This window comes from Poecilia reticulata, chromosome 19 (genome assembly GCF_904066995.2).
Source record: "Poecilia reticulata chromosome 19, P_reticulata-male-v2, whole genome shotgun sequence".
Taxonomy (NCBI): Eukaryota; Metazoa; Chordata; class Actinopteri; order Cyprinodontiformes; family Poeciliidae; genus Poecilia; species Poecilia reticulata.
The window spans coordinates 3,337,323-3,357,573 of record NC_088848.1 but is presented as its reverse complement, the minus strand read 5'-3'; the positions used below and the strand labels follow the sequence as shown (position 1 = coordinate 3,357,573).

Genomic DNA, 20,251 nt, shown 5'->3' with positions numbered 1-20,251 from the left:
TCCTGCTTTCAGACTGAAAATGTAAACACAAATATTAAAAGTTTTGAGAAGAAAGACGTAAAATCCTGCTTTCAGACTGAAAATGTAAACACAAATATAAAAAGTTTTGAGAAGAAAGACGTGAAATCCTGCTTTCAGACTGAAAATGTGCGCTCAGAAAGATCCTCCCATAACAAATGGCCTGATTAACCTGAAAAATAGCAGAAAAAAAAGATCTGATTAAATGTCCTCAGGATGTTTTAACCAAACATTTATAAATAATTATGCAACCCGTTTTGAACAACAGCCACATATAAATATAAAACTTTCCTACTATAATATAGAAATAACCAGCAAACAGCTAAATTAGGCATAACCGCTATTTTCTTTCACTTTAAAGTGACCTTTTTAGTTTAAACAAACAAAACAAGCAGCTGTTGAGCAAAAGCCTTCCAGTTTCCCCCATTGTTTGATATATAAAGTTTATAAAACCACTGTTTTCCTACATTTTTTTATTCATATGCCTCATTTTATTTGCAGTGAGCGACATGCAGTATCTTATATATATAATATGACGACTTCTTTGTTATTCTGTATTTCCGGCTGCTGCCGTGTGATTTATATTTTCTTTAGGTTAAATCACCACCTGAGGTGTTTGTTGTTTCTCTGCCACCTTTCCGTTGCTCATAAAATTGTAATTTGCATAAAATAGCTTGGAAAAATAGAACTACTACCCCCGTGGAAGATTTTTAAAATATAATAAATGCAGTGGGAAAGAATAAATTGGATAGCAAAAGTGAGATTAAGAGACAGCTGAGAGCAGGTTATGAACACATTACCCCCTGGATTGCATAGCATAAAAATATCTAAAGGGTGTAAAAGTGCTGGAATAAAATCTGAAAATAAAAACGTTGTGAATCGCAGGAGTTCTCTGTTCATGGAAATGTGGGGCAAAGCTCGTCTTCTGGCTGTTGTGACTGTTTTTCCAAATACTGTTGAAACAGATGGTGGTTCTGCATGCATGATGCTTGGAAGTTTATTCACATTTCGTGTTAGATTGTTGGGCGTTTAATTAAAAATCAGATTCTGAGTGGTTTTTACCCAGCAGACATTTGGGGTGCCTCAAGGTTTGGTATTAGGACCCATTCTCTTTTTAATCACGACCCAGAGAATAAAATCCTGGATACAAGCAACTAAATTAGTTTTTAGTCTAATTTTATTTTAGAAAGACTTTGTTTTCCAAACAGACTTTCAACTAAATAAAGTAAAGCAGTTATGATGATACATTTTCAGTTTTCCGGCATTATGTCTGTTTTTTTATGTTTTTGCTTTGAAATACTTGTTTGATTTTGTCTGTGATGTATAAATAAACACACCTTAATTAGAAAATATATTTAAATCCCATCTCTAACTGTGCAGGGGAGATTTAGACCCTTAAAGTTTAAGTATATAAAACTTGAGCTTTAAAAAACAAAAGCAAAAGAAACAGATAATCCATCTAAAACCTCATACTTATTTATCTACCTATTTTTCATTTATCTTTATTTTTTATTTATCTAGCTATTTATTTATCTAACTATATCTATTTATTTTATTTACTTTTATTTATTTACCGCTATATGTGTTCATGTATTTATCTCTATATATCTATTCATTATTTATTTATTTTTTATTTAACTCTACATGTTTATTTATTTATTTATTTATTTATTTATTTATTTATTTATTTATTCTTGTTCTGTGTTTTTTTGAGAGTTGCTATTTCTTTAAATTTTGCTTTATTTGTGCACAATGACATTAAAAGAAATTCAGATTTTTGATTCTCAGCATCAACAACACAAAATAATCTGTTTGAGATTAATTTGATTTTTTTTAATTAGCCCTGGATTAACCCAGAAGAAACTGATTCACAAATAAATTTCTGGATTTATAAATTACACAAAAATCATCTTGATTATTCATATGCATCATTGAGTTGAATATTTCATCTGGAAATCGATCGGAGCTGAACAAACCTTGGTCTCTGCTAAAATTATGAAACAGGTAAAATAATCTCCCTCAGACACTTTGTTCCCTTTTCATTCAAATAGCGACTGCCAGAATTAGTTACATAAACGTTTCACAAATCTGCTAACTGTTTTTGTTTTGCCCAAAAGACTTTTAATTACTTTAGGCTCTTTTGTGAAGCACAGATTTTATTGGATTGTCTGAAAATGGTGCTCAGAGAGAAAAACTCTGTCTTTTGTCCTGAAAACGTCTTAAAAAGAAACACATCGTTGTCACACAAGGTCTCGACTTCAGCTGCCGCCTGTTTTTTCAAACAGCTTCAAAAACTTCACATTTATACGTTTAATTTTCTGTACCAGAGACATTTAAAGGATAAGTCAGTCATTTTAGCTCAAACATTTTTTAATTCTCAGTTGGGTCTAAAGTGAATGAAAAAGATAATAATCCTTAATAATAATAATAATCTATTATTAATAATAATAATTATTATTATTATTACTAGCATGTGCTTGTTCTAAATTAAAATTAGCGCCTTCTTCTTTGATTTCCAATTTTGACTTCCAATGATTCACTTCCTGCTAAAGCGCCCCCTGGTGGTGGAAGAAAAACCCACAGCATGGTTCAAAACGTAGGAAAAAAGTAGCAGCTTATAGTCCGAAAAATACGGTACTACATTTAAGAGCTGCTTATTCTTAACTAATGAAGACTTCCCTTTTGTTGGCCAACTTGGGAAAACAAATGCTTGCACTAATAATCCTCCCTTTGCTGCAGGAACTGAGAAATGTAACTAAATTTTAACTAAAATCTTAATTTGATTTCACAATTTCAATGGGAAAATATTCACAGTTGGAATCAAAACTGCAGTTTTTTTATGCAAAAAGTTGTTTGCAGATAACAGTTTATGTGTTTGTGAGGTTAAATTTATTTACTGCCACAACTCCTTGGTAAAACATGTTTTTTTTTCTTATTTTAAAAAGTCTGCAGATCAACAGAGTAATAAATCTGTAATCTTGAGTACGTAAACTCACTCCGCTCAGGTTGACGTCTCTCTTGCCTCCTCTGGAGAATCGGCTGGTCAGCTGGTACAACATGGTGCGTCCGTGTTTTCTGGCCTCGCGGAAGTGAGAGCTGCTCTTCCTCCTGTACCTGTTGTCTTCTGAAAGAGTTGGAAATAACAATTAAATCTATGATGAGAATTACATTTTCCTGCTATTGCTCACAAATAAAACCTTTGGGGTTTGTTTGGAAACAGCTGAAGGGTTTGAAGTACAAACGGGTGTGAAAATAAAAGCAGGTGGGAAACTGAATTATTATTTTTTTTATCTTACCACCCCTCTTGCTGCTGTGATGCCCCTTCCCATAGCTGTCAGTGATGTCCTTGAATGAGAAGAGGAAGAGAACCATTTCGCCCTTTTCGTTTTTTATGGGCACAATATCCAGCAGACACCAGAAGGCCACACCTAAAGCAAATCAGAAAAATTCATTTAGTGCAAGCATTTGTTTTCCCAAGTTGGCCAACAAAAGGGAAGTTAAGAATAAGAAGCCCTTAAATGTAGTACCGTATTTTTCGGACTATAAGCTACTAGTTTTTTCCTACGTTTTGAACCATGCTGCGGGTTTTTCTTCAACCACCAGGGGGCTCTTTAGCAGGAAGTGAATCATTGGAAGTCAAAATTGGAAATCAAAGAAGAACGTGCTAATTTTAATTTAGAACAAGCACATGCTAGCAGCAGGCACGACGGAGAAATGTTTTCAAACTCATGTGATGCAGCATTTAAGTTGAGGGCTGTCGTTCTGGCAGCACAGGAGGGAAACAGAGCCGCTGCACGTAAGTTCGGCGTGAACGAATCCATGGTTCGGCTTTAGAGACGGAGAACTGTGTCCTTAATATATCCAGCAGATTTATTAGGACGCTGCCCTCTGCTGGGTCCTTATGGAAAACCGACAGCGGCGGAGACACCAGCGGCTTATATATGTACGTTTCCATTTATTTTATTTATTTATTTATTTTTATTTTTTAATTTGTAGGTGCGGCTTCTAATAAGGTGCTCTCTATAGTCCGGAAAATACGGTATATAATGAATTTTTGGTTCTATTTCTAAAATCAGGACATCTATGACAGAAATGACTCTTTGTACTAATAATTAGTTAAAGATTGATTGAGTAATCTAACTCATAGCAGTACACCTGAGCTTTTTTTACTTGAATAAGTTTCTCAAAATTGGTCACGGGGCTGCACAGTGGCGCAGTTGGTAGAGCTGTTGCCTTGCAGCAAGAAGGTTCTGGGTTCAATTCCCGGCCCCGGTCTCTCTGCATGGAGTTTGCATGTTCTCCCTGTGCATGGTGGGTTTTCTCCAGGTACTCCGGTTTCCTCCCACAGTCCAAAAACATGACTGTCAGGTTAATTGGCCTCTCCTAATTGTCCCTAGGTGTGAGTGTGTGTGTGCATGGTTGTGTGTCCTGTGTGTCTCTGTGTTGCCCTGCGACAGACTGGTGACCTGTCCAGGGTGACCCCGCCTCTCGCCCGGAACATTAGCTGGAGAGGCACCAGCAACCCTCCCGACCCCACTAAGGGACAAGGGTGTAAAGAAGATGGATGGATGGATGAAAAATTGGTCACAAACATTGGGTCTAATTGACTGCTGCCCCAGCATTACTTGACGTCAAGTTATAGCAAATGATAAAAAGTCACATTTAACATCTGGAGAGACAGAAAAACAGCGATTAAAAGGGTTTATTGACATGAATGAATTAAAGTTCTTTGGCGCTCTGACCCTGGTGGAAGACATTGTGTTGTGAAATGCAATGAGCTTGGATGAGCATTTCCGATGCTGATTAGGGATGTCTTCCCACCCCCTGCCCCGGGTCCGTACACTGGTGGCAGAGCTCGGCTGGAGACCGGATGCCGCCATGGATGAAGGTCCTTTGAAGCAGGAGCTTGATTGGTGATTGGCGAAGACGGGGCATGGTCCAATGCTGATAGGCCGACGGCAGATGATGCAGTGATTGGATGATGTAGGTGAGGCTGAAGAGTCTTTCAGCTTGAGCTTACGCCAAGGAATAAAAATTTCTTATAAATATTTCTAACTTTGCATCACAAAATATGGGATTTTGATTATAAAAAGCCACAAAAACAATCACAAAATCCTGGTGGGACAGCTATTTATTAATATTTTAACAGTCACATTGGTTTTATCAATACATTCTGGAAGGACCGGCCCTTTAAGAGCATTCAGATTTTTTATACGGCCCAAAATGAAACTGGGTTTGACTCCCCTGTTTTAAAGAATCAGGCACAAAGTGGCCGAATTGACAGGTTCACAGAGGGAAGGAGTACCTAAATATCCAAGACGTCAACAGGATCCAGTTTGGTCATTAATGTGGAGAAATGATGCACTGCTGCAACACAGATGTTTTATGTCTCCTGTAGTGCTTCTGGTGTGTTTGTCTATGTGTAAGAAAACACTATAGATTGCTGTGTTTGTGCAGAAAATGAAGTTCTGTCAGTCTGCAGCACACAGCGAGCGTCACGAACATCTGCTCTGCTGCCTTTGATCTGCTCTGCTTCTCCATTCTCCAACAAAAACGCTTTAATGGTTGGTTTAAATTATTTTAAGGACTTTTAGAAGATTAGAAGAGGAGGCACTTAGCTACAGTGGATATTTTGCAACCCATTAGCACGCCTCACATTTTGAGGCAGCAGGTTTCTGTTGAACACATATAATCCTGTGTGCCACTCATTGAGGCTTAACACGACTATGGCATATGCTCTCTGCTCATGCATGACACCATGTTTTCAGCTCAAGACTTCCCGAAGGAATAGCAAAATCTCAGCAGGAATGGAGTTCAGATCAAGACAGAACAGAAAGCCTTTGTCCTCGAGTCAAAAAGCTTGATCAGCAGGCGCAAAACAAGCGGAAACTTTTATTTATACGTCTTTAATTCCCCTCAGCACTTCTTCCAGTTGCTAATAAGAATCTGATTCTCATTTTCTCCATCATCTGATTGTTTTGTGCTGATAATTATGGATATTCTCTCCAAAGGATCACTGTTAAGAAATCCTGCATTCCTAATTCAAACAAACCGTTGAATTATGAATGCATAATTCAACGGTATTATGCATTTATTTTAGACATTTATTGTCTAAAAATAAATGTCCTCTTCATGATGCAGAGCAAAAATGAATCATGCCTGAACAGGGTAGTTAGAGAAACGATGATGGAGACGATACCCGTTTGAAATTTAGCTTAAAAACGTTGAATTAATTTCTTTACATTTTGCTTCCAAGTTGCCATATTTTTATAAAATCTTTTCAATCATATTGATCAAAACTAAGCTGATAAACAGCCTTAGTACATTCAACGGCTACCTTGCAAAACAGGGTTGGACCCCCTTTTGCCTTCGGGACTGCCTTAATCCTTCGTGGCAGAGATTCAACAAGGTACAGGACACATTCCTCAGAGAGTCTGGTCCATGTTGACATGATAGCATCACGTAGTTGCTGCAGATTTGTCGGCTGCACATCCATGATGCGATTCTCCCGTTCCACACATCGTAAAGGCTTTTTATTGGATTGAGATCTGGAGACTGTGGAGGTCAGTGGAGGCCATTCGAGTTCAAGGAACTCTGAGATGATTTTCGCTTTATGACATGGACATGTATTCTGCTGGATGTAGCCATCAGGAGATGGGTACACTTTGGCATAAAGGGATGGACATGGTCAGCAACAATATTCAGGTAGGCTGTGGCGTTGACACGATGCTCGGTTGGTACGGATGAGCCCAAAGCGTGCCAGGAAAATCTCCCCCACAGCATTGATACAAGGCAGGATGGATCCAAGATTTCTTCTTGTTGACGCCAATTTCAGACCAAATCGCAGCGGAAATCGAGACTCATCAGACCAGGCAACGTTTTTCCAAACTTCTATTGTCCAATTTTGGTGACTCTGCGAACTGTAGCCTCAGTTTCCTGACATCAGTGGCACCCGGTGTGGTCTTCTGCTGCTGTAGCCCAGCCGCCTCAAGGTTTGACGTGTTGTGGGTTCAGAGATGCTCTTCTGCCTACTTCGGTTGTAACGAGTGGTTATTTGAGTTACTGTTGCCGTTCCTTCAGCTCGAACCAGTCTGGCCATTCTCCTCTGACCTCTGGCATCAACAAGGCATTTGCGCCCACAGAACTGCCGCTCACTGGATATTTTCTCTTTTTCGGACCATTCCCTGTAAACCCTAGAGATGGTTGTGTGTGAAAATCCCAGTATTTCAGCAGTTTCTGAAATAGACCAACAACCATGAAGTCTGTCTCCATGCAGAATTTAAAAATCTGCATCTCTTTATCCTGTTTCTAAGCACTCACCGTTCTTTTTGTAGAAGTGGACCTCAGTCTGGTACTCTTCCCGTCCCTCCAGAGCCTTCTCTATCTGCTGGGCCACGTGTTCGCAGGTGTCGGCGCCGTGCAGGAAGCGACAGGTGCAGTTCTTCTGCATCACCTCGGTGCGAGTGAAACCCGTCAGCTCGCAGAAGCCATCAGAGCAGTAAACGATGGGGTAGCCGCGGTGGCCCTGGGCATTACCCAACAAGAAATTGCTGTCTGTGAAGGGAACATGAGAAAGTAAGGAGGAGTAAGAAAAGAAAACGTTTCTTTATGTTCGACTGGTGTCAGTTTGTCTACATGTTTAACTGAACTGGAAATTAAAATAGTTCAGGTGAAACACGTACACACACCAATTACGGACACGAATGTCGTATAATTTTGAGGTTATCAATCAGTCAATATGGGGGAATTTTTATGCCATAATCCAAAAGCACACATTTTCAGTCTGAAAGCAGGGTTTCATATCTTTTGTTCTCAAAAAATGTTTGCTTACATTTTCACTTTGAAAGCAGGACTTCATGTCTTTCTTCTCAAAACTTGTAATGCTTGTACTCAAAACTTCTCCTCGCGCTCAGACCTGGTCTCTGCTCGCTTATGAAACATGAAACTGTCTTTTGGCAGAGTCACCTAGCAACCTCTCAGCCAATAAGATGAAAGTGTTGTGCTGGGTGCGTTTGTTTCCTTCTAGCAGATGGCTACTATCGATTGTAGCAACCTGCGCCACCCACTGGATGTAGAGAGAAACGACGTCAGCTTTCTGCTCCGTAGTACACTAAACCAGCAGTGTGCTACTGATCGCTAACAGCTACTGATTTTAGGCAGGATTTTATTCACCCAACTAAAGACATATCTATATATGAAGATCTATCTATCTAGTTGTGATGCTTATGCTTATATATTATTTATAAACTGAGTGGAAAATCATAATTAACCAAGATAAAGGCATCACTCTGTGAGTAATCTATAAAATTAAATATCACTATATAATTTTTTTTTCTCTGTAAGAGAAAATGTGATGATTTTTTTCTGTTTGCTGTCAGGTTACTGAGCTGTGTCTACTGCACAGCACCAGTCCTTTGTTCTGGGATCTCCTCCCAGTCACTCCAGGCTGCTGCCCTCAGATTTGATGTTTTTGTTCTGAATATCATCATTTATTCATCCATTCTATGGCTGGAATTTGATATTGTGCTCTCCCACTGCTTGGTTTAAGAATGTAACCGTAATAAACTACATGACGGTGTTCCTGAGACATTTTGGCCAAGTGTCTGTAAGTTTATCAATGTTACAATTTTTGACTGAATGCTAATATCAAGAATTAAAATAAATATTTTTTTAAAGTCTTGATTCTGAGAGCATTTTCTTAAACTTGACAATTTTCAAATCTCTATCCCATATATAAACAACATCTGGTACGTTTCTTTATTGACTGAAGAGCAAAATTCAGGCTGTTCATTGTTTGAATGTCAACCCACTGGAAAAATATCAACAACTACTTGTGACGTGTCGACGCCTGCTGGTAGTTGTCAGAGTGGCTCATAATTACAGTTTAGCCCTTAAAATTGATTTAAAAGCATGTGAATTTTTCAAAAGGGTAAACGAGTAGCAACCAGCTTATTGTCATGTGGTGACAGGTAATTATTTTTGCATATTTCTGCATAATGCAACTGTGTGTAAACCTTTTAAATGTAAACGATGGCATGGTTATTTTCATTTACAACTACAGCAAGGAATGCACAGCAATGGAGAAGCTTGGAAATCATTTCCCATTACAGCATTTTCACTATTAATCCATTTATTTTACTGGGATGTTACAAGATATGGAAAATTATATATATAATGTGGCACATATTAGAATTTATTTGTATTTAGTCCACCTTGTAGATCCACATTTTTTGCAGTTAAAGCTGCAAGCAGGGTTTCCCCCAGTGTATCATAAGCCTGGCGGGCCACCAGGCTTTACTTGTGCCCCCCACCAGGCTTAACATTTAAGCATTTTTTTGAATGTTTGCATTTTTTAAGACTTTATGGTTTGTGTTCAGATATTAATCTTCCAGTCTTCCAATAACACATAATTATACCAAGTGACATTTTCAAATTTCCTGTCAACTTTAAACATTTTTTAACTCAAAAACATGTTAGGCTGCTGGTTGAATGACTGCCGAGCGCCCCAACCACCGGGCTTAGCACGTTCTCAGGGGGAAACCTTGTGCAAGTATTTGACCTATTTTTCTTATGAAACTAGTTCCAGCTCATTTAGATTATATGGATGAAGTTGTTTATTTTACAGGAGTTTAGTCAGACAAACCTTCTAAAGCAAATTTATACAATAATAAACCAAATTCAAAGAGTCACGCTCATATTTATACGCTGATACGAAGATGGATGCCTTTTCAAAAACCAAAATAAAGCGTGGCAGGGGACGAAACTGGACTATAATTTTCCAGTTGTAAGTTTGCTACTTTTCCCATTCAGCCGAAGTCACTACATATTACAGATTCTCCATTAAATCCTAGTCCAGACTTTGACTAGGCAATTTTATCATATTAACCTGATCTCAAACATTTCATTCGTAGCTTTGGCTGTTTGTTTCGAATCTCTGTCCTACTGAAAGATGAGATTCATTATGCCATTTGTTTACTAATGTTCATATAATATCAATAAATAAATTACTAACCAAACTCACAAAAATTAACGTTTTATGATTTTATTTTGGGCTCAATTTGTTTTGTAGTGAAAAATAATCTGGAACGTTACCTTTAAAGGTTTTATTCCTATTAATCTAGTAATATAAATTAGATTCGCAAATACATTAAATACAATTTTTAAAAAAATCAGTGCAGATTTTCTGGATGCCAAGCAAAGAGACAGAATAGTCATTGTTAACATCATGAGAGAAAAGCATATTAAACAGCTTCTCTTGTGTTTTCCATGATCCAGAGCTGCAAGCTGTCCATGGGGGATGTTTTTTTTTTTCTGAGAAGTGACAACCTTTAAGTGTGCAGTGAGCAGCAACTAAACTGTCACTGTGGAGTTACAGAAAAAGACAGGCATTAGTCAGATCCATGAACAGGCGGAGGAGTTTTCATGCCTCAGCCATTGCTTGCTTTTCTATTCTCCACACTTAAACATGAATGAAATGTACATTAAAAGTCCTGTTGTGTTTAGATGACTGTAAATGTGGGTTTCAGTTTCAAATGCGGTTATTCTATGAATGTTACCTTGAAAGCACCTCCATCTGACCCCAAAAGTACAGATTAAACATGCAAATAATTAATTCAAAACAAACAATTGAGCGATAAAGCGTACCCTGTTTAGTCCGCTTTCACTCTAGAAAGTCCGGTTCGTCTGAAGAGGTGTGAAACTCTGATGTGGACCAAAAAAAAGTGATCTCTGCTCTACCTAAAAACCTAGCATGAAGCGGACTATAGCGCAGGGAATTCTGGGTAAATACAACCAAAACAAACGTGAGTCCAGCGCTAGCGTGAGAAATGGCTCTTGGTCTTTTACAAGCTCCAAAAGAGAAATGCTACAACGGCTGAAATATGACGCTAATCCATTTTTGTTTATGTTTTGCGAACGGCTAAATTGCTCTCGTGTCTTCTTCGGAGGTTTTTGAGTCGTTTCCTTCAATGGTCCACGGCGCAGCGCCACCAGAGGTGAGGAGGGGAACAGCTTTTTGAAAGGGTTGGCTCGTTTTACACAGTGCAGTTTGAAAGCAAAATGCAGCAGCTGAAAATGTGATCAGTATTGCATCTTTGCAGTTCACCGGACAATCGGATGTGTACGGAAGAAGAATAGGGCCACTGAAAAAAAATTATAATATCAGATTTCTGATAAAAAAAATAGTCAGGATTCTGACTTCAATCTCAGACTTCTGACTTCTTTCTCATAATTCTGACTCTTTTTTTTTTTTTTTTCAGCTGCCATAATCCTCTTCCGTAGGTGTAAAATCACCCAGAAAGGCTCTATTTATTTTGTCTATCTCCAATTCCCGCCAACATCCCTCTGGGCATTTATCTATGCTGCCCATATCAAAAACCAGCACAACGTTTAAAAACAGAGCCTTGATAAAGCTTCAGTTTGCAGAAGACACTAGCAACTCTCTTAATCAGTATTTTTACTTCCAATACTGCAAGTTCAGGATCAGGATTGCCCCAGAAACGATGACTGAATGAGATGTGACCCCAGAAAGACAGGCTGTGAAAGAAACGTGCCCTGTTTTTATAAATTCCTCACACCGCAGCTTACTGAAGCAGCATGTGCTGGAGAGCAGCCGCATTCATCTCAGCTTTATGTAATGCTTACCTAAGAATAGCTACATCGCTACTCAGCAAGTTAAATTGGTCCTTTAAACAGGTCAAAAACCAACGTAGCTATAAATCATCTTGTATCAGAACCACAAGAGTTTTAAAAACTTTTGTGCCGAGCTTGGAGTAATGTGGAGTTCAACGCTTTCCAGACAGGATTAGTCGCTGTAGCTTTGACTTTGATTCAAGAAACTTTCATTCAAGCAACATTTTTGAATGAGCCCTGAATAAAATCAACAACCAGTTTCATTGTAAGAAATAACCCAACTCAGCTAAACTTCACTTTATCTTTGCCATTTAGTAGAAGAACAATATCTGACTATATCAGCTGTACGTCATTCTGAATAAAACCAGTCAGATTTTTATAGAGCAATTTCTATGCCATCAATCAGATCAGAAAATGTTTTAACACAAGAGCAATCAAGGATGTGATTAGAGGATTTAATTATCAAAAATAATTTACAGATGTGACACCAGGAGAACAAGAACTGGACTAAGAAATCCAGTAATGCACAATAAAACCGGGGAAGAGAGATGGGAGCAGGTGAGACTAAGAAAGGGAAAACAGAACAGCTGGAGGAGAAAACACAGAACAGGACACACAACAATCTTACTATTTAAAAGCCCAAGGCTGATACTAGCATGAGGACAAACTTAAGAAATTAATTAATTAATATGGAAGACCTTAAGTGACAATAATAGCCGAAAAATAATCCAAATACAAACACAGATCATAACACCCCGCAGGTCTTTTCTTAGTACTATTACTAAATGTATATGGTGGTTTTCAATCTGGAACTTTAAAAAAAATTAATATTATAGTTTCTGGTACTTTCATTTAACTTACCAGATACTTTACAGAACTTACCAGGTACTTCTTACAACTTTCTCGTTACTTTACAAGAAATTTCTGCATAATGTCAGGATGCAAAATAATTTAGATGCTTGTACCATATAAGCAGGAAATGATTGTTTTGGAATGTTGTACTTATTACACCTCTTTCTATTTTATTTAAATTATTTTTTATTATTATAGCTGTTGTTGCTTTAAAAACCAACTTCCTCAGTCCAGTGAACACATTTTTGTATTTTACTCAGTAAAGTCATTACTAAATGATGTTATGAACTCCATATTGAAGATAACATAGTTACTATGTGCCTGAAAACTCATAATATCCCCCTTTTTAAAAAAAAAAACAACCTCCTGTTATATGAAATTGCTAAATTGCAGACGTGTTTTGACATAAAGGTGCATCATAGCAAAGAAAGAAAAACATGCAGACATTTATATATGTAAATTTTCCACAGCAGCACACTTTTTTCTCCTCTTGTAGATCAACTTGAACAACCAATCCAGTCCTCACATGAACCACTTGATGAACTGTTTGAGCGTGCGCGTCTCATTGTGACAACTCCTCCTCACTTCTGGATCCGTAATCCTCTCCGGGATATTGCTTCGAGTGTCCGCTCGGCTGCACCAGCTTCCTTAATTACACATCTGTGCTGACGCGCAACAACTGTAATCTGACATGATGATGCTATATGCTAACACGCAGGCTGGAGCGCACGGGTGGAGGATGCTAGCTCCTCTGTGTATAAAAGGCAGATGAAAGCCTGTGAAGCTTTGGCCAGCAGCTAATTACCACCCAGTAGCATGTAATCAGCTGCTGGGTCAGATCAGGGAGAACACAATGATGCAGGGGGAAAAGGTCGCCAATAATTACTGATTTCGAAGCCAACTCATAGAATTTGGGGCGGTACATATGCAAATTCAACGCTAGAGCATGTGTTCTTACGCAAATATAATGGTGTCGTTTGGATTTGAGCTCTAAAATCTGGACAACCTGCAGCTATGTGGCAGTTTTATCCCAAGAAGGCAGAAAACTGCTTCACACCCACTCACACCTAAATTCACACTCCGATGGAGGCGAAGCTGCCGTCCCAGGTGGAGACCTGAACATTAGAAACAGTTTATTTCTGATTCTTGCTCAAAAGAAACGTACACCAATGTCCACCTGGGGACTCAACCTTCACATCTCGGCTCTCTATGCCCGTTTTAAACGCTTCAAACTTTGCAACGAATTCGTTCTTTCCAGCAGCAGCAGCAAACAGGTCCGACTGTTCTCTGCTGTCCGCCTGCTGGGCTTTGGTCTCATTAGAACCCGTTCATCAGCTGTTTAACAATGAGCTCAGAAAGGTTCAGCCTTCCCTGTCTCCCTCTTTGGTCGCCTTTTAGGAGGAGAATTTAGGAGAAAATAAACCGGCTTCTTATCTGTGCCTGCAGCTGCAGTGTGGTCAGGCCGCTCCGCAGCATGAGAACTGCTGTCAGCGTGAAAACACTGCCGGGTAGGTCGTGCTAAGGAGTTTGGGGAGGTGGGAAAGGCATGTAGCACACGTCACACAGGAGAAACAGAAGAGGATTTCAGCTTATGAACCCTGGTGAAAAACATATCTACAACCAAGCATCCTAAAAATGACCTTTGACTCCTCAACTGAACAACAAACTGAAACATACAGATATTATTAATATCCACTGTGGCTGGTGGAGAACATTTTTGATTTCCACCCCTGCGTTCCAGCAGAACGTCAGGCTACCTTGTTTGTTTAGTTTAAGCACCGCAGCTCAGTTTAAAGTTGAAAAGGAAAAAAAAAAAATCACATTTTGATAATTGATCATTTTGATCCACGTGGCTAAAACTCTGAATTTACGCTTTTGCTGCAAGAGGTTCCAAAAGTAGGTGCAGAAGTCATCATTCCTAAACATGGCTACTTAGTAATGTGCAACTATGTCTGATAAAATCCCAGTAAAAAAATGCATCGAAGTTTGAGGTGCAGCATCAGAAAAGTTCACCTAAAAGAGCTCAAGTGTTGTGGACATTTCTGCTGCATCCAGCCACCTCCACCTGCTGCAAGCTGCAGGCGGCGATGTGAAGAGGGGCTGCAGCTGCTCTGCGCACAGCGGCGCTTGTTTTACGATTCGAACCGTCTGAGACAAGAGACCAGCTGCTGCGTGCAAGTCCTTGATTACAAAGCAAGTTCAAGAGCTTTCTCTTTGGGCTGACCATTGTTTTTTTTCTAAAACACCAAATCGTTGAAGCATCCTCCATGTCAAGTGGCGGGACCTTGTAACCCAGGCAACAAGGAAGAAGCTATTTTGAGCAGCGGGCTCGTTGCCACCCCTTGAGGAGCTGCAGCTTTGGGCAAGTTTCAGGACAGCAGCCTCATTTTTGAGGTTTACCATCAACCACTTGAAGCTGAAAGTGTTAAATTATTTAGCAGTAAACATGCAGGGGGAAAAAAAAAAGTTAACTCCCTGATAACGAGTGGTCAGAAAGTTGAAATATAAATGCAGTTTGTGTCCTGCAGCTTTCAGCGGCGCGTGCTCGGCCATCCAAAAGCCGCGGGATTGAAATGCCACAACATGTGAATGGGGATGAGCCCTTTGACACGTCAGTACCCCAAATAGCACGACATGTTTCAAGACATTAATGTCAACAACGCTTCACAGGCAGCACAAGCAACATTTCGCTAAATAAATTTAGCAGTTTTAGCCAGAAACACAACACATCGGGAAAAACACTGAACCAAAGAGGTAAAAGTGTTTTTTTTAAACTTTTTACTGCTTTGTGTGTTCAGAGGTCAGAGAGGAGATTCAGACAGAGCCTCTAGAGTTGGCAGGAAGTCCATGTGAAGCTCAAGGACTCTTCAGTAGAGAATATGAAACATGAGGGCACGACCCCCCCTCATCTTCCATCTTATCTCTGCGGCGTTTTAAACACAAACTACTGAACACCTTCTTTTAATTCCAGTCAGTATGCAGCACGAAACACCTCATCTGCATGTGTGCAGCTCAGCTTTAATTGCCGGTGTGTCAGAAGGATTTGTGTCCCTAAGTAGAAGTAGACAAAAAAAAAAAGCAGCTCTGCCTCCGAGTCACACTTTCATTCAGGCTGCTGCAACCAGCTGAGGGAGGTCAGGCTGACACGTCACATGAACAAACACAGACATGCCAACGGCGTCTGTTTACAATGAGCAACAACCTCCCTGAGGGCGCGGCAAAGGTACAAAACAAGAGACGCAAGCCGAGCAGAAATGACGACGCTGCCTAATGGCTGCACAAAGTTTTCTGGAGCTAAATGTGTGAAACTGATGAGTAAAAGGTCGAAAAGGGCGATTTTATGCTTTTGTCTGACTGTAAGAGTACAACTGAACAAAAGCTTTAGTGGCCTTAATCGGCAGATCCAGCTATGGGAAAAAATGAAGAGAGCACTTAAAATGATCCGTTTCTCTGATTTTACTTTATATAAATATATGTTTGAGTAAAATGAACATTGTTCTTTTACTGCATGAACTGCTGACGACATGTCTCTGAAATCACAAGCCAAAATTTTGTATTCATTTGCTGAAAACGAGAAATGGACCCAAAAACAAAAAGAGATGCGTTGCTTTAAACAAGTTCATTCTCATTTAGAAACAACAATATTGATGTTTTAACTCAGGAAGAGTTCAGGAATCAATAACCAGGAGGTTTTCAATGGGATTCAGTGCAGTGGACTCTTAAGTTCAGGAACCTTTGCACTCACCCAAACTGTTAAAAATCACACCTAAATTAACAACAACAGCCTAAAAAAAGCCAATCTAATTCAGTTCCAAACTGCTTTTTCAAAATATGTTCTTGCATCTCAAAACTTTTCTGCGTTTTGTCTCCTTGCAACCACAAATTTCAACGTTATTAATTGTAATAGAACAAAACTAAGTGATAAACATTTGTGAAAACGAACAAAGTGAACGGTTGTAAGTTTGTTTGTTTTTCTTTTAACAAATGTGTATAAAAGTCAGTCAGCTACCCTCAGAAGTGACCTAATTAGACCGTTACCCTAACCCACTGTCAAACACGGTGGTGGCAGCTGCTTTTTCTCAGCAATTACAGAAAATCTGAAGTGATTTAAAAATGAACGTTATTAAATAGAAAGTAATCCTCAGGGAAAAACCTGTGAGAAGCTCCAGAAGACTCAAAGCCAACTCAAAGGTCACAATAAATTCTACTGGAGTTGTTGCGATAAATGATAATATTGTTGTTTTGAGAACATTTTAAGTAAAATAATGATAATAATGGCATAAAAATGCAAGAACACGTTCTCAAAGATAAGTAAACGTTAACACTGGAACTGGAAGACATTTGAAATATCGCAAATAAATAAATAAAACAACAAATAAAATTAATTTTTAAGTCTTTGTAAACAAAATTATTCTTCAAAAAAAGATTAGTTGAGACCAAACTGAAGACTTTTATCACGCAGTTTTTATAGAAAGCGATAAATGATAAATCACACCAATGGAAATTATTGAGTTTGTTTTAATTCATCATGTGATTAATTGATTTATTGATTATTGTGACAGGCCTACTCAAGGCTGGGGAACAGTTTTACCACTAACCTAAATATACAGTCAGACCATATTTTTTGTGTTCAAATGGCCTATTCAAAGTCCAGCCAAAAATCTAATTGAGAAACTTTTGAACGAATTGAAATTCACATCCAAACAGCCTGAACTTGAACTATTTTTAAAGAAGAAAGAATCAGTCTGTCTGTGATTTGGGAAAAAATCCAGTAACCACTTTGACTCTTTTGAGACAATTAAAATTTATTTTAAGACAAAAAAGAAAAATCTTTGTATAAAACCTGCTTTTGTTTTTATCTGATTTAACTGAGTCTTCGTAATTACGTTGTTTTGTTGCTGTGTTTGTCTTTTTTTGTTGTTTGTTTTAGGCTCCTCTTTTAAATAAGATCCTGGATCTCAGACAGAAAAACTTTAAATTAAGAATAAATTTTAATTACTTTCAGTCTCTTGCTCTGAAAACCTGATACCTGAAAATATTTGTAACTATTTCTATGTTCTAGATCAAATTTGAATAAAATATATTCAAATTTGTGGATGTAGATCTGGTTTGATTTTTAAAATTATTTTATTATTTTTAATTTCCTTTATTTAGGTAAAACCCCGTTGAGATCCAGATCTCATTTTCAAGAGGGACCTGCGCAGAAGTCTGCAACATGGCATTCTGATGGAAAACGGTTTATAATTAGCTGTAACATTATTTAATCATCAAGTTTTTATTTAAAGTTTGTGAAGAAGCTGCACTGTAAAACATTTGAGCCACATTTAGTCGTGTCTACTGTCTTCTTCTCTTTAAGTCAAATAAATTTAGTGAGTTTTAGATTTTAACCTTAACGTGAGTTTGTGAAAGATAAACTTACAATAATAAGTTGTGTTAACTTTGTTTTCATTAATTTCGTCAAACTAAAAAAAAAAGACAGGAGTGGGAACTATTTCCCAGAATGCTTAGCGGCGTGTGTCTGTATCCTGAGATGGACGTGCGCTCCATTTAAGGCAAATGTTTATTTTAAGTGTGCAAAGCGGGAGGGTAATGTCCTGATCACACTAAATGTTTCTGAGCAGAATTCACAAAATTCATTATCAGATCAGAAATTTTGTTCATGCAGTTTGAAAGAAGAATTTAAATTACTTTAAAGTAAAATAAGTTGATATTGTGAGCAAAAATAATAGAGAAATGTGTTTTTTTTCTTACACGTTGTGAAATATTCATCTGGTTTAAATTACAGCTAACTGTTAAAAAAACAACAATGTTTAGACAACTTGTTGCTCGTTGTTAAATCAACATTTCTGAGTTAAAACCAAAAGAAATGTCTTGTTGACTTAAACTGCCTTTTCAAGGCTGCAGGTGGATTTTCACTTCCAACTTAAACCTCCTTCACTTGTACTTACGGGTGCCATCGAAGCGCGTGGCGATGGTGTCCAGAAAGGTGTTCTGAGGGGCCAGGAGCCCCTTCATCACAGGCATCTCCACCCAGATGTGGGGCAGCCAGCAGGTGGCTGGACGTCACACCATCCCAGAAGTGCGGCAGGGTGGCTGTCCGCGACGTCTCAGCAGGTGCTGAAGAGGACAATCCAACACCGGACACAGGGATCCATTTCTACAGTAAATGCGACCACCTTCCTCCCCGGGAGACGGCAGCACATCCTGAAATAGACGGCGATAGCTCAGTTCGATAACGCAGAGATCTGCTCAGTCACAAAAACATAAAAGTCCAGAACCAAAGTACTTTGTGACTGAAGTTATCCTGCAGCCCTTTTCCATTCATTCGAGCCCCATAAACGTGCCTCTACTCCTCTGCCATCCTTCAGCTGGAGGATCTGTAGGGATGCTGTGGCAGAGTAGTTGCATCTTCTTGAGCTTTCGCCACTCCGTCTCTTCCCCCCATCCACTCCTGTGCAGCAGCAGCCAATGAGACGCAGCCCTCTCTCTGTGGGGACCTGTTCTCATCGGATCAGGGAGCGAGACGAGGGAGGGAAACCAGGCAGGGAGGGAGGGAGGGAGGGAGGATCCTTTTTTTGGGAGCATCTGACAGCACCATTACACCCCACAGTGCTACTATCAGCACATGGCTTTTGTGTGTTGGGAAAGATGGATTACCTGCGTGTCTGTCAGTGGAGGCTATTGTACCAAGCTGGACCGTGTGCTGTGCTGCTTTGGTCGTTTTAGTTAAGTGAGGGAACGTTACTTTAGATTTATTTCCCTCCGTGTTGGAGTGACTGTGAAGACGACAAATGCTCTATCAGCGTTCCTGTGGGAGAATTAAAGCATGGGATAAACTGTGCTGAGAGTGGATTTAAAAGATAAGCCTGGAAATGTTTTTAAGAGGACTCAACTCATAAAGCAGTGCATTACTTTCTTTCACACATCTACACAGCAACATAAACACCCCTGAAGAGGATCGTTCTGAGAATAGATTTCACTTTCACAGAGTTTGGTGCTCATTAAAGTGGCGCTCAGCAGAGAAAGATGACCCCTAAGGATTAGGTCAATTAATGTAATTGTCATTAAATATTAAATTTTGTGAGTGGCATCAGGAAACCTGATGAATGAGGGTCGTTTACAGTGACACTGAGCGGCAAAATGTAGCAACATTGTGCAAAAATGCAGCAACAGAAGGAGAGGAAAAAGTAAAAAGACTTTGGAAGGAAAATGTTACGTAAGGAAAAAAACAAGATGGCTGCAAAAGTGCAAACAGAAATTATTCACCTTTAAAAGTATTTTTATTCCACCAAAAGGTTTGTATGTGGTAGAAAATGAGAAGGGCATCTCCTAAAAAGTCATAAAACAACATAAATGGAGATTTAATTTAAAAAATACAACTCAGGAAAACATTAAGAGACAACTTAAAATGATCGGTTTCTTTGAGTTTTATTTTTATCAGTATATGTTTGAGCAAAACGAACATTTTTCTTTTATTCTATGAACTACTGACAACATGTCTCCAAAATTCCAAGCAAAAATTTTGCTCTTATTTGCAGGAAATGAGAAATTACATCAAATAATACAAAGAAAACAAGTTTATATTCATTTAAGAGCAACAATACTAATGTTTTAACTCAGGAAGAATTCAGAAATCAATATCTGGTGGAAAAACCAGGAGGATTTCAACGGGGTTCAACGCAGTGGGCTCTTAATGTTTTCCAGAACTCAATGTATAGATGTTTTCATTAACATTTTTATATAAATGATA

General features: G+C 38.7%; 1 protein-coding gene across 3 annotated transcripts in view; it reads right to left on the bottom strand.

Annotated features, from left to right (window-relative positions):
* kcnh4b (potassium voltage-gated channel, subfamily H (eag-related), member 4b) overlaps nucleotides 1–19,001 on the bottom strand; it is a 53,408-nt gene extending 34,407 nt beyond the window's left edge. The window contains exons 1-5 of one of the 3 annotated variants that reach the window (XM_008436627.3): nucleotides 18,788–19,000; nucleotides 18,450–18,705; nucleotides 7,339–7,572; nucleotides 3,315–3,446; nucleotides 3,015–3,142 (exon numbers count right to left, since the gene is read on the bottom strand). In XM_008436627.3, coding sequence (XP_008434849.1) covers nucleotides 3,015–3,142; nucleotides 3,315–3,446; nucleotides 7,339–7,572; nucleotides 18,450–18,525 — 570 coding nt within the window. In that variant the 5' untranslated portion in view covers nucleotides 18,526–18,705; nucleotides 18,788–19,000. Of the gene's footprint in view, nucleotides 1–3,014; nucleotides 3,143–3,314; nucleotides 3,447–7,338; nucleotides 7,573–18,449 lie in introns of all 3 variants that reach the window. The other 2 variants (XM_081600622.1, XM_008436626.3) reach the window with 2 other exon arrangements.
* Nucleotides 19,002–20,251: the final 1,250 nt, after the last annotated feature.